We start from the raw sequence: 15,000 nt of genomic DNA, 5'->3' as shown, positions 1-15,000 counted from the left end.
TGGGCACTAGCACACACACACACACACACACACACACACACACACACACACACACACACACACACACACACACACACACTGTAGTGGCTGTTTATGCGTGTGCGTTTGCGTATATCTGTGTATGTGCATGTGTGTGTGTGTGTGTGTGTGAGGGCTATAACTATTTCCCAATTGAAGACTGAAATTGAAAAATTGTAAAAGAATTCAGCAGTGTGTCCAAATGTAGAATTGATACCCTAGAATCCGTCATTCTATGAAAGATTTGTTTATCATTTCTACACACAGAAACGTGCACACATTGCAATTGCATTAATGGCCTGTGGATTTACGCAAGGTGTGCACGAGATATTTGTATGCACCACGTATGCGTGTGCACGTGAGTTGAACGTACGCCCAGCATGCCCTGTCTGTCGGGGACATACTTACCACATGCAGGTTGTCAAGTGTTGTGTCGGCTAAGTGGAAGGTGTTCATACATAAGGTCTCTCGCTCTCCTCTCTCTCTCTCACACTCTGTGGATGTGTGAAAATCACTGCTCTACATGCCTCAGCATCTTACACACACACACACACACACACACACACACACACACACACACACACACACACACACACACACACACATGCTCTATCACCCATCCCCCCTCCATCTGTGTGGATGGAGGCTATCCATTAATAAAGACTCAGACCTTTCATTGCTGTGACTCCTCTGCTTGTATTACTTATTAAATCTCTCTAGTGATGGCATGCAGCCGGGTTGCCAGATAAAAGGGTAAGGACAAGATCCTCTCCCTTCCCAGGCCTTTACAATTACATATAAAAGGATAGACATGAGAAGCCTTGAAGCCTTGGCTAATTTACTCACAGAAATTTGTAAAACCTATATATATATGTAAAATATAAAAACATATAATAAAAAATATAAAAAATATAAAATATATTCTGTGAAATAATTACTGCATATTTTATATACAAAACGAAACCTCTTAAATTCTGTATAGCCAGTAGGCTAAATATATATATATATATACTCTATCAAACAATTTCTCTCATGTATAAATATATACATATACATATTTAATGTAAGGTTGCATAAGGTTCACTTTGTGACTCAGATTGAAATCCCTTCTGATTTTTGCTGAGCCTACCTATCATCCCTCCCTCCATCACTCCCTCCACGTCCTCCTCCCTCTTCTTCCGCTACTTAAATCCTCTGCAGTAGCTCCCTGGTGCTGGTCTCTGGTCCAGATGACATACGCAGGAGGGCTGGTGGAGACGGGAAGGATGTGTGAGAGGCACGCTTACTCCTCCTGAAGAGGAGGAGGAGAAGGAGGAGGAGGAGGATGGAGCTGATTGAGGGGGATGGAGGTGGAGGGAAAGGCCAGAGGAGCTACAGACCAAGACAGTTGACTCCATGCCTGCCTTTTAGAGAAAAAAACTAAGATTATATCTTCATGAGAGCGAGTGAGAGATAGAGAGAGACAGAAAATGAGAGAGAGAGAGAGGGAAAGGAGAGAGAGAGAGAGAGAGAGAGAGAGAGAGAGAGAGAGGGGGGGGGGGGGGGGGGGGGAGAGAGAGAGATGCTGAAAAACATGTATCAATCATGGAACACTACTGCACCATTTCTCCATCTCTCTTCTTATCTCTCTCGCTCTCTCCTCAGATGATAATCAAATCTTTTGTTGTTTCTAAAAGGCCAAGAAGACAAATAGACTCTCTGTTTCCTGTCTCTCTCTGGTACTAACACACACACAACCACACACGCACACACACACACACACACACACACACACACACACACACACACACACACACACACACACACACACACACAAACTTGGGAGGATATAACGTCTGACAGCTATAATGAAAAAAATTAAATAAAAATCGCTAAACCTGAATGTGGAAGGTGAAAGCTATTCCACCTGCATGCCAGAATAGACATCTCTAATAGCCAAATTGGATTCTAATCAAATCAGTCTTAAAGTATGCTCTGTAACGGCTGAATTGTAACATTGTCTGTGTCAAACTAGTAGGCCTATGTAGGTTGAAATATTATTCACACTGCCCCCTATTGGATAGGTATAGAATGACACACACACATATACATATTTCTGCAGACACAGAATTCAACAGGGATTTAAATAATTTAGGATTTACTGATAATTCATTCAAGAGACAGATGAATATGAGAAAATGACATCCCTGGTTGTCAATAACATAAAAAAAGAGAATAATGATTCTCAAGAGTCACCTTTTGATCTGTCTATTTAAAAAGATATTGGACAAGATTAGTCTCACAACTGAGACTTTAATATTAGAGCAATATCTAAAGTCTGATGGCCCACAAGCTGAATTCCAGGCGTTACCCTCTGGTTTGCTTCATATTTGTTCTGACCATCCGGTTGTTTGAGGCGTGGATCAGTCACCCCATCATTTGCTAACAAAAACTCAGCAAGCATAACGAAAAAAGTGACTTAAAGGTCTCAAATACACACCCTATAGACTGACCGCTGTAGAAATAAACTAATTGGAATCCCCTTCTGAAAGCTTCATCAATTCCTGCAAATTAGTTTTCTTCTGTAAAATATCTCCGTCACAAAGGTAACTATAATAACTCCGGCCTTTGCTGCTCCTGGTGCCGGATCAAAGTTCTGCTATAACATAGTGAGACTGCTGTTTCAGAAGCACAGCTATAAGATGGTATAGGACTGTTGGATCAGAAGCTCAGCTATAATGTAGAAGGACTCTCTCTCTATCGCTTTCTCTCTCACCCCTAATAGACTATAGGGGGTGGGGGGGGTACTCTAACTGATTTGTATCAATGCCACGCTGCTGGTGTTGCAAACCCCGCCCGTCTGCACCCTGCAACCTACACACACTCACACACACACACACACACACACACACACACACACAGATATTCATAAACACACACATACATACACATACAGATATATAGATATATACACACACACACACATACAGATACAGATATACACACATACACACTCACAGACATACAAATACACATACACACCACCTCTGAGACAAACACACACAAAACCTCTGAGCAACATAACCTTTTTTCGTAAACGTTTTTTTCTACTACTAAATCTATTTCTTGAACTATCTAGGAATGCAGGCTTAACCATTAGAATGGAAACCTAACTAATGAGGTGTGTGTGTGTGTGTGTGGGGGGGGTCCAACTGATCAGGTTGTCATATTGATCAGATCAATAACAACAATATCTCAATACATGTGCCTCTGTCCATCTATCACCTTGTTCTGTCTTTCATCTCCTTCTCTTATGTATGTCTGTCTGAGTTTCCTTCCATATGTCTGTCTGTCTTCCCGTCTCACTGTTTATATCACTGTCTGTCTGACACTGTGTCTGTATAACTGTCTGTCTGTCTCTAAGACAGAAAAACACAGGCTCTCTGCCTACCTGTCAGTGTCTCATTATCTGCCTGTCTCTCTGTCTGTCTGCCTGTCTCCCTGTCACCTGCTCTCAGGCTGTATTCTCCCCTACAGCATGTACGTGAGATGAACGCATACACAAATGGAGCTTTTGATGTTTTTATTGACAGACACAAACAAGCCACACAAACAGGAAGCCAGCGAACCATGGCGAGGTGAAAAACAAACATTCCCAAAACGTCTGATATAGTCGAAAAGCTGTCAGAATAACAACTAGGGCAGCAGATATTTAAATAAAGAAATAGCAACACAAAAAAAGGTAGTGTTTCATACAGTGTGTCATCTTGGCATTTCTCACCGCATCGACGACTCGCGTCTTTTTCACTCAGTGTCTTCTGCTCGCAAGACAAATACACAACCACTTCCTAATGTCTGTGTTTTCTGCTTAAGAAAGCTATGCCGATGCCTTTGCTTATCAAGGGTTGTTAATTGTATGCATGTTTATTGTACTGTGAGTTGGATAAAAACAGGACTTAAAAATACTCGAAAACATTAAGATAAAATACTGATTTTAACTGTAATACGTTTGTAGAAAGTCATTTTAATGAGGCTTGGTTGTGACAATGTGTTCCCTATATACCATTACAGGCTATTTCATTTCAGGTTATTCTGGTTTTATACTATGAAATGCAATTACATACCACAGTTACCAAAAATGACTAGTTCTGTGTGACCGTACTTTCATTTATAACAGTATTTTTTTTTATCATCGCCTTCATACACTGACGTTCAAATATTCTTCCTTGGTGCTTTTTTTGCATACCGTTTCATTTGATTCTATAGCATATTGATTAGGAACTATTACGAGGCAGACGTTTCCCTTCATGGAAAAATAACGCACACCATTGGAACGTTACTGACCAATTGGAATCAGGTATTCAATAATGCCGTTCTATAACCAGAAACAATTCACCCTGTCAGGGGGATACCAGATATAATTACTAGCATAAACGAGCATAAAAATGTCAGCCGCCAATACCTTTCTTCCCGAACTCCTTACCACAGCGTTGAATAAGAATTAAGACCTGCTACAGTGGGACATGATCTGTAGTTCTGATGACCAACTAAGCCGGCCTCCTTCTGGTGGGGCCGACAGCGGTTTAGTGGGGGGCCCATAGGGAGGGTTGTGTATTTTTTGTTACCAAACCCGACAGGACTCTGCGCCGCGGTTCATGGGAGACGTGACGGGACAGTTGAAGGCTTTGCGGAACTCCTCAAAGTTGCTCATGGAGCCGATGACCCTGCAGAGCACACCAGAGCGCCTACCTTCACTTTCACTTTCACTTTCACAATACGGAGGCCGACATTTACGACTCAGTCGCAAAACGACTAAATGCAAATGTAAGTTTAACAAACAAAGCTATTCATCTGGGAATTGCATGTTTCAAATCTTTAAATGCTTTTATGAGCACCATTGTCTCCTTCCGCTCAGTTTAAAAACAGGAAGTAACTGACAACCACAGGAAAGTACCGGCTTGACATGAGTAACCTCTGTAAATTGTACACATCTCAAGAACTCAATTTGTTCATCAGTATTGGCTGGTTTGTTCTACAGGTTTCTATTGGTTGCTTGATATAGCGACTAGAGTATGTAAACACTTTGTAAGTATGTGTGTGTGTGTGTGTGTGTGTGTGTGTGTGTGTGTGTGTGTACCTGCATGTATGAGCATTAGGCATGGGCAAAACTATTTTTCAGTTCTTTCAGTTCCCTTGACTATCACAAATCGTTCGTTTGATTCGTTCGTTCAGTTTGTTAAGTCATATGGTTTGTTATGTCATTTGGCAGGGAATCTCAGGTGTCTGGCCTCAACCCTTTTCTTTTAAATATGAAGTACACCGTAAATGGAGCCTGAAGGTCTCAGACACCAGAAGGTCTCAGACGGTGACGGTGCTCGGGAAAATAGCTAATTTCTGTAGCATTAGCCTACGACGCCGCTCGAGCATCACACGTGTGTAGTTTTAAGAAGAATAGCCCAAGCTGCCTCAACCACCATGAGAACGTTTTAGACTCAATCAATATAAAGTCGAGGGGAGACGACGCTCTGTTCTTTTGTATCTTTTATTTACGTGACCATATTTTTGTTTTATGTTAAAAAAAAAAGAATCAGTTCTCTTGTTTTGGGAATCAGTTCTCGTCGTTCACCTTCGGGATTCGTTCGTTCTGACCGAATCGTTCGCGAATCGCCCATGCCTAATGAGCATGTGTGTGAGTGTGTATGTACATACATGTTTATGTGTGTGATTGTACATGCATGTCTGTATGTGTGTGTGTGTGTGTTTTATGGTATATGAATGTGTGTGTGTGTGTGTGTGTGTGTGTAATTGTACATGCATGTGTGTGTGCGTGCGTGCGAGTGTGTGTGTACCTGTATTTTGCAGGGCTGTGGGCCCCCGTCTGAATCAGTTCTCTGGCTGTCTCTGGTCTGTAGGCGTAACACCTCACCTGCAACACATCATATTGCTGTGATTCATATGAAGGGAAACTTTAATGACGCACACAATCCACCACTGCATCTCTTTCCTGGTATGATATGGTTGGTATGATATGAATGAATGAAGGATAAGGAATAAGGATGGCCTACCTGTCTGTCTACCTACCAACCCAGCTGCCGGAGAGCACTCAGACCTAAGGCTAGGCAGAGCTAATGCTAAAGCTAGCGAGCTAGTCACGAGTTTTGGGGGAGTGGCCCTGGAGGCCTGAAGAGGGGGGGGGGGGGGGGATTTCAAAACCTAGCTTACTCTGAATGGTTTCTCTACCTTGCCTACCCTAGCTTTAATAGCAGAAGTGCACTGAGGAGGAGGTGCAATAACACCATGCGTGTTATGTTAGTACTGTCAGTACCGGTACTGTATGTATGAATGCATTGTGTGTGTGTGTGTGTGTGTGTGTGTGTGTGTGTGTGTGTGTGCTTACGTGTGTGTAGCTGAGGAAGAACAGCTGGTTGTTGGTCATTCCTACTCCCGGTAGGAGAGGCTCCTCCTTCCCGCCTCTGTTCTGGTCAAGCCACCTCCGGTAGGCCTGCACACACACACACACACACGGACCAATAAATACACACACACAAATACACGAACACACACACATACACATAGACAAATATATACCACACACATGCACTTTGGTCTAACCACATGATGAACAATCGATGGTTTTTAAATTATCCTGAACAGACACTTCACTGATAGTCATCTCTTTACAAAGAAGGCAAGGCAGATAGACTGACAGTGGTAGAGGAGAGAGAGAGAGAGAGACAGAGAGAGAGAGAGAGAGCGCTGTACCCTGAAGGCCTCCCGTATTCCACCGTTGTCCGCTATGTTCTCACCCAGGGTCCTCTTTCCCAGCACCTGCCCAATCAAAAACACATTTTACACCCCTACTACCTTCTGATTGGTTTAAGCCAGCACCATAACCAATTTCAGCCAGGTTGTTATATCAGGTTATTGTCTTTCACCAACAATACAATCAGGGCAATACTGTCAAGGCAGTTGGAATTTCATACTCGTTTAATTTTCATTGATAATCTTTATAAGTACAGTATCATTATTGTCATATCATTATATTATTATCATTATTAACATTATTGTCCGTATTTGTAGATTAGTGTCAAAATGTCGGTTGTGGCCAATGGGGTTGAAGAGCTCTTACGTTATGGTCCGCCTCCTCAGAGCGGTAGTCGTTGTATTGGTTGACGATACACTGGGACTTCTCGTTGAAGGCTGTGATGGATGAGTTACTCCACCAATGGTCCAGGTTACCGTTCTTGTCGTACTTGCGTCCTTGTCACACAAACAAATCCTTTGCACACGTTCCATTTCAAATGACAACAATGTCTGACAAAAGACCATTTTGATCTACAGTATTTAACTTTTTTAATCATCCAGCAGAGGCTTTATTCCAAAGGCGACCAACGGTAAATTCAGACACAAGGAACAGTTAGGGTTCAATTACAGACATTACGGGGTATCGAACCCACACACATCTGCTCTGGGCTAATTTACCGTTGTTGTCGAAGCCGTGGGTTAACTCGTGCCCGACTATCACCCCGATGGCCCCGTAACTTAAAGACCTGCGAACAACAATCAACTCATCATTTTCCATTCAGGTTGCACTGCGGACAGGACAGGGCTTCAAACCCACAACGGCTCGGTTCTGACCACCACACTACAGTCACAATCGACATTTAGCCAAAGCCAAAGCGACTTACAATAAGCACATTTGTCAGAAGAAAGAGAAAGAACATTATATTGCTGTCGGTACACTATCCTGCCCCTCCATGAAATGTTGTCCCATTAACTGCATTACAGTGCTTCGAATACTCCCACCTCCTCCCTAAAAGTCTGCTTTTAAACAAGGAAGAATTGAATCATATTCCATTTTAACAGCTCTTAAATCGACACAAAACCAACTCGGTGAGGGTGGGGCCGGATGGAGCTAGCGCCGCGGACCCCTGCGTGTCCTGGGCCGAAGGGGGAGGGTGGGGGGGGGGGGGGGTACGTCTTGGCCTCACCTTGGGTACTCGTTCCCCCAGAAGAAGGGCTTTTGAAGCTCCCCCGCCGGGAACCCTGGATTAGGAGGAGGATGGATTCAACAACCACTTTTGATGTTCTTTTTCATTCTGAGCTCCAACTGGGACGGCTATTGAATAAGTCGAGGCTTGGCAGAGAGATGGGGAAATGTAATTTACATCTTGATTAATCTCCTCTACCTCTCTTTACCTCTCCGTTGCTCTCTGTCACTGTACCCCTCCCTCTCTCTCTCTCTCTCTCTTTCTCTCCCTTTCTCTCACTCTCTCCCTCTCTCTCTCTCTCTCTCTCTCGCTACTCTTCTCCATCTTTCTCTTTATATTTCTCTTGCTACTCCTCTCCATCTCTATCTACCCTTCTCTCTCTCTCTACCCCTCTCCATCTCTCTCTCTCCCTCTACCCCTTTCCAGCACCCTCTCTCTCTCCCTCACTCTTCCTCTCCATTTCTCTATCTCTATCCCTCTCTATCTCTCTCTGCCTCTCTCTCTGCCGCACCACCTCTGTATCTCTCTACATATTCCTCCCTCTCTCTCTCTCTCTCCCCATCTCTCCATCTTTCTCTCTCACTTGAGACATAGTCAGTTGTTAGGTAACCCACTGTTATATTCTGATTGACAGTACAAATAACTCAAAGAGTACTATTTATACTCTTTAGTTGTATTGGTTTAAGTCAATATTCATGTGTGGTGTGCATCTGCGTGTTAAGATTAAAATGGTTCCTTCTAAGCGTTTAGATTACATTATGTGGGATAACATGCTTTCCCTCAGTGTCTATACGTTTATGTGTCGATATATTTATTATATTTACTTACTGATTTGATTGGTGGATGAGCTGTAGAAGGCATTAACTGTCGTCGGACTTGTGTACCACCTGAAAATTTACGATCACAAAAAGATACATTTACCACATTTGAATGTAAACCAACCAATAATCAGATTGTTTCTTCAGAGTTCTCAGCATGCGTTTGTAACAAGGTTAAAAAACCTGTCAGTGGAGGTAAGAGGAGCATGGTCGCTTATAGCCTGACCCAAAAAAGAAACAGCACCATGTTGTTTTAATGGTGAGAGGTGCTCAGAGCATTTGTATTCTCTCACACACTGCATATAGGACTCATGTCTAATTTGGATATGAAAATGTAAACTACCAAATGAAAATGTCTCACTCGAAATTAAAATGTCATTTCACGTCATTTCATCATTTCAGAAATGACGTCTTACATTTTCAAATCCAAACTAGACTGGAGTCCTATATGCAGCGGGCGAAAGAATACCAAAGGTCAAAAGGTTAAGAGGAGAACACCCACTCAGTGCGCTGAACGCTCTTCCTGAGCCTCCTGATGTCGTCCATCGCGCTGTGGCCAAACACCTGCATGATGTTCCCGTAGTAGTCAGTCTCACTGAAGGACAGCTGGAACACACACACACACACACACACACAGATGTTACCATAATAGTTACTCTCACTGAAGACAGCTGGACAGCTGGAACTCACACACACACACACACACACACACATACCCTTAACTACACACATTTATTAATACACACACACACACATACCCTTAACTACACACATTTATTAATACACACACACACACACACACACACACACACACACACACACACGCGCACACACACACACACGCGCACACACACACACACACACACACACACACACTCACTCACACATATAATTTTCATGGATGGATACAGAGGATACAGAGACAGACAGGTAAGACTAGAAACAGACAGTCATGACCAGAGACAGACAGGCATGAATGGAGACAGACAGGCATGGATACAGAGACAGTCAGGCATGAATAGAGAGACAGACAGGCATGGATACAGAGACAGACACGCATGAATAGAGAGACAGACAGGCATGAATAGAGAGACAGACAGGCAGGCAGCCGTATGTTGCCCTACATGTTTCAGGTCTTCGTTGACGTAGGTGTCGTTCAGGTAGAACTCTGGGTAGCCCACCTTAGCCAGGACCGCATCAGCCTGGACACGTCGAGAGACGGATGAGTCAGCATTTTAAAAAGGCATCAAGAGCACGAATCAAAGAGACGACAATGTAATCACCAAAGTGACGACTGAACTTCAACCAAGTAGTTCTGTTTCACTGAAATTAAAAAAACAGGCTTAGATTGCATTTTACCTCCCTGATTGTTTTGACACTATGAAAGATAGAAAAACCTTAAATCACTATCACATTAAGCAATGAAATCTTGCCTAGTCAACTGCGGGGCTACGGCCCCATCATGGAGATAATGATATTAATAATGGATTTTATCCCTGCTGTCGGGGGCCTCATCCGCTAGTCTGTCTGAACAGCGGTACACTTCCTTCCTAGGGGCCCGGCCCTCACCGAAGGCAGCTAAAGAATGAAGAGGAGCGCTTGTTTTTCACAACAGCCCCAGCTGGAGGATTTTACAATGGGGGAATTTGCCATGGCAAATAAAGAAGGGGGGTTTATTTTAGATGTGTGTCATCGTCTGAGATGGGTCCGGTTCCCTGCGTGTTTGGCCCCTGATTCCCTGCGTGTTTGGCCCTTGAGCGGTAGGTGACATCTGATGACGCTGAGGTTGAAGTGAGAGGGAGCGTTGCCTTTTCCACGGCTCTCTTCTTAGTCGGCTCGTCCATCCAGGAGTTCTCCTTCTCCAGCATGTCGACAAAGGCCCAGCGCACCCCCTCCACCAGCTCCTCCATCTGGTGGTGGAGCACACACACACACACACACACACACACACACACACACACACACACACACACATGCACACACACATGCGCGGGTACACGCACACACAGACGCACGCACAGACACACACACACACACACACACACACAAACACACACACACACACACACACACACAGACACACACACACACACACACACACACACACACACACACACACACACAAACACACGCACAGACACACACACACACACACACAGACACACACACACACACACACACACACACACACACACACACACACACACACACACATACACACACACACACACAAAGTATTGGATGATGTAGTGAGCTTACAGTATTGGTAAGTGTAGCTTTGAGCGGGAAACACACGTGCAAGTATCAACATAAATGTACAAATGCCATTTCAAGTGGACTTTCAACTAAAGTGGAAGGCGTCTGTCTTTTTATTTTCCACGACAACCGTTCATCTAATCGACTTCACTTGGTGGGTGTGTGGCTGAGGACCCGAGGAAGGGAAATCTCGAGAGGGAAATCTTCAAGCAGCAGCATTACCGGAGGCCTGTTCCAAAACAGACACGTTTTGAACAGGCACTGCACTGGTGGGAGATAACACACACGCACACACACACACACACCATTTGTTTCTTGTCCTCTTGGAAGTGTGTGTCGATGAAGAGGCGTCCGGTGGGGAGCAGTAGCAGGTTCCTGATGTAGCCGACACACTTGTCCACCTGTGACATCAGAGAGGTGGTCCCCGTGGTTACCTGGTGGGAGAGGAGGAGTTTGACTTGATCACTGAGATTTGGGTTTGTTCATTGCAGTATCATACATTCACTATCCTACTAACTAACTAACTGACTGACCGAATAACTGACTGAGTAACTGACTAACATATCAACCAGCTGAACTATTAATGGTGCCTTCTATTTGTCCACCCGACTCGATCTGCGAGTCGGATTTCCGAGTTACGAACCGGAAGTTGCAAATAGAACACCCCCCGAGGTCGGAAAAACGACTCGTCAACTCGTCTGAACTCAGAGGACCCCGAGTTCAGTAACAAAGATGGCTACTCCGAGCATCACATAAGTAAACATTGTGGTTTTCTACTATTTTAAGCACTTGTGTTTTTGTTGTAACCAAATGAAGAAGTCTTACACATAGCACTGTATACTGTTACCTATAGGCATGTTGTTACAGTCTTATTATGTGTTAAATACCGCCTATTTTGTAGCTTGTGCCGCTGAAATTGGCTAGAGACGCTCCATGTTGCTATGACAACAATGCCGATTCTTGAGCAGAAAGCAGAGCTCCGACTCGTCTTGTTGTGTGCCAAATAGAACGAAAAACCCGGGGTCACTCGTTTTACGAGACGGATGTGACGTCACACCCGAGCTGTAAGTCGCGATTACGAGACAAATAGAAGGCACCATAACAAACTAACTAACTAATTGACAGACTAACAAACAAACAAACTTATTGCCAGACTACTGACTGTAAACTGACTGATTAATTGACTAACTGACAAACTTACAAACTAACTAACTAACTGCACGCCTAACTGACCAACTAACTATCAGTCTCTCAATTGTGACAGAGTGACCAGACACCAGGGGAGCAGCTCTAGAAGTGACAGAGTGACCAGACACCAGGGGAGCAGCTCTAGAAGTGACAGAGTGACCAGACACCAGCGGAGCAGCTCTACAATTTAAAGTGTTTCCAGACACCAGGAAGCAGCTCTAGAAGTGACAATGCTCCAGACACCAGGGGAGCAGCTCTAGAATTTATAGTGTTTCAAGACACCAGAAGAGCAGCTCTAGAAGTGACAGAGTGACCAAACACCAGAAGAGCAGCTCTAGAAGTGACAGAGTGACCAAACACCAGAAGAGCAGCTCTAGAAGTGACAGAGTGACCAGACACCAGGGGAGCAGCTCTAGAATTGACAGTGTTTTAAGACACCAGGGGAGCAGCTCTAGAAGTGACAGAGTGACCAGACACTAGGGAGCAGCTCTAGAAGTGACAGAGTGACCAGACACTAGGGAGCAGCTCTAGATGTGACAGAGCGACCAGACATAACATCCACAGCAGAGCAGAGCTGGTGGGTTCTGCTTACCCGGGCGTAGTCCAGGTACCGGTAGAGAAAGCGCCGGCTCAGGGCGGTTGCCCGGGACAACACAGACCTCCACTGAACATAGTTAGCCACTGTCCTGAGAGAGAGAGAGAGGTGGAAAGAGATAGAGAGACACAGAGAGACAGAAAGAAGAGAGAGAGAGAGAGAGAGGTATGGAGAGAGAAAGACAGAGGGAGACAAGGATAGAGAGAGAAAGCAGAGGAAAATACAGACAAAGAGGGGTAGAGAAAGACAGAGTGACCAGACAGAGAGTGAGTAATTGATTTAGAGGGACAGAGTGCAGATGAGAGGACAGTGTGTATGTCGGGGAAAGAGAGAAATAGAAAGAGGAGGGAGGGACGAGAAAAAGAGAGCGAGAGAAAGAAAGCCAAAGACAAATGCAGGAAGGGCATCAATTAAATTACAGTATGCAATCTCATTATAAAATATATTAGAATAATTTAATGAGAAATAGAAGCCCTAAGGCTGTATGAAGTGTGCACGTACGTATCTGTGTGTGTGTGTGTGTGTGTGTGTGTGGTTGTGTGTGTGTGTGTGTGTGTATGTGTGTGTGTGTGTGTGTGTGTGTGTGTGTGTGTGTGTGTGGCTGTGTGCGTGTGTGTGTGTCCGTTTGTGTTTGGGAGCGTGAGCGCGTGTGTGTGTGTGTGTGTGTCCCTATGTGTGTGCATGCGTCCATGTGTGTGTGTGTGTGTGTATGGGTGTATGGGGCCCCTGTGTCTTTAAGTTTGTGTGTGCGCGTGTGTGTGTGCGTGCGTGTGTGCGTGTGTGCGTGTCACCTTGGGTCGGTGGTGTTGATGAGTTTGAACAGGTCTTTAAAGTACTGCGGCGCTTTCACGATGATGGGCTCGGAGGGGGAGATGGAGAGGGACGGGTCGCCGGCGGACTCCACCACAGCCCTGACGTAGGCCAGCCAGTCAAACTACAGAACGAGAGAGAGAGGTTACATGAGTAGGGAACTATAGACTGAGAGAGAGAGAGAGAGAGAGAGAGAGAGAGAGAGAGAGAGAGAGAGAGTTTACATGACTAGGGAAATATAGACTGAGAGAGAGGGCAAGACAGAGCAACACACAGAGAGAGAGAGAGAGAGAGAGAGAGAGAGAGAGAGAGAGAGAGAGAGAGAGAGAGAGAGAGGGGTTACATGACTAGGGAAATATAGACAGAGAGAGAGAGACAGACAGAGAGACAGAAACAGAGACAGAGAGAGAGAGCGAGAGGGGAAGAGAGGGAGATGGGGAGAGAGAAGAGAGGGAGATGGAGTGGGAGAGAGAGAGAGAGAAGAGAGAGAGAGAGAGAGAGAGAGAGAGAGAGAGAGAGTGAGAGAGAGAGAGAAAGAGAGAGAACGAGAGAGAGAGGAAGAGAGAGATGGAGAGAGAGGGTTAGAGAGAGGAGTAGAGAGATATTTATCCTTGGTTTCCCAACGTAAGCACTTGGACATATCAGTCTAAACAGACCAGCTTTGGCCGGGATCAGTTTAAGGACAAACACCCAAAACACAAATACTGTGGAACTGTTCGTGGAACAGTCGTTACAACCGTTTCAGATTATAGTTATATGTACAAATACATGACTCATATGTTGAGACATTTCAAATGGGGGCTTAGCGTAGGCCTTCTGTGGAATTATGTTGTAAAGGAGATCACAGATGCTTGTGAGTGTGTGTGTGTGTGTGTGTGTGTGTGTACGATACAGTACCTGTGGTATAAGCCGCTGTAGGCGTGACAGAGTGTATTTGTTGTACATGTTTTCACTGGTTCTCTCCTCGAATGGAATCAGCATCTGCACCCACAGAAGATAAAACAACATGACGGATACGTACAAATAAACAGACAACAGGAATGAACACAAACTGAAAAAAACACGATTGGTTAATCATTAAATAGTTAAATTACTGTATTCCTCCATTTGTTAACGTCATCCTTATCTCCAAATGTTTATTACTTACTAAATAACTAGATAGTTAGCTAACTAACTATCCATCTCACAAACTAACTGGTTAGCTAGCTAACTGACGGTCTTACTAACGACGAATATCAAAAGCAGAGGCATGCTAATCTTTCCGTGACTTTATTGAATCGTTCCAGGAGTACACCAACCTAACCTTTCCGAAAGCTTGCCATTGACTAACCGTCCTCACTAACTC

At 44.4% G+C, this 15,000-nt stretch overlaps 1 protein-coding gene across 2 annotated transcripts in view; it reads right to left on the bottom strand.

Moving 5' to 3' along the window:
* Window positions 1-3,565: 3,565 nt before the first annotated feature.
* The window catches only part of phex (phosphate regulating endopeptidase homolog, X-linked), a 21,709-nt gene continuing 10,274 nt past the window's right edge, over window positions 3,566-15,000 (bottom strand). For both annotated transcript variants that reach the window (XM_084475245.1, XM_084475244.1), the window contains exons 8-22: window positions 14,553-14,636; window positions 13,637-13,779; window positions 12,843-12,936; window positions 11,368-11,496; window positions 10,615-10,716; window positions 9,931-10,008; window positions 9,309-9,412; window positions 8,817-8,875; window positions 7,989-8,043; window positions 7,480-7,547; window positions 7,127-7,257; window positions 6,760-6,825; window positions 6,395-6,499; window positions 5,847-5,923; window positions 3,566-4,721 (exon numbers count right to left, since the gene is read on the bottom strand). In XM_084475245.1, the coding sequence (XP_084331371.1) occupies window positions 4,619-4,721; window positions 5,847-5,923; window positions 6,395-6,499; window positions 6,760-6,825; window positions 7,127-7,257; window positions 7,480-7,547; window positions 7,989-8,043; window positions 8,817-8,875; window positions 9,309-9,412; window positions 9,931-10,008; window positions 10,615-10,716; window positions 11,368-11,496; window positions 12,843-12,936; window positions 13,637-13,779; window positions 14,553-14,636 (1,398 nt within the window). In that variant the 3' untranslated portion in view covers window positions 3,566-4,618. The remainder of the gene's footprint in view (window positions 4,722-5,846; window positions 5,924-6,394; window positions 6,500-6,759; window positions 6,826-7,126; window positions 7,258-7,479; window positions 7,548-7,988; window positions 8,044-8,816; window positions 8,876-9,308; window positions 9,413-9,930; window positions 10,009-10,614; window positions 10,717-11,367; window positions 11,497-12,842; window positions 12,937-13,636; window positions 13,780-14,552; window positions 14,637-15,000) is intronic.

This window comes from Micromesistius poutassou (genome assembly GCF_964030765.1).
Source record: "Micromesistius poutassou genome assembly, chromosome: 11".
Lineage (NCBI taxonomy): Eukaryota > Metazoa > Chordata > Actinopteri > Gadiformes > Gadidae > Micromesistius > Micromesistius poutassou.
The sequence above is the reverse complement of the archived record's forward strand: the minus strand, read 5'-3'. Positions and strand labels throughout refer to the sequence as shown.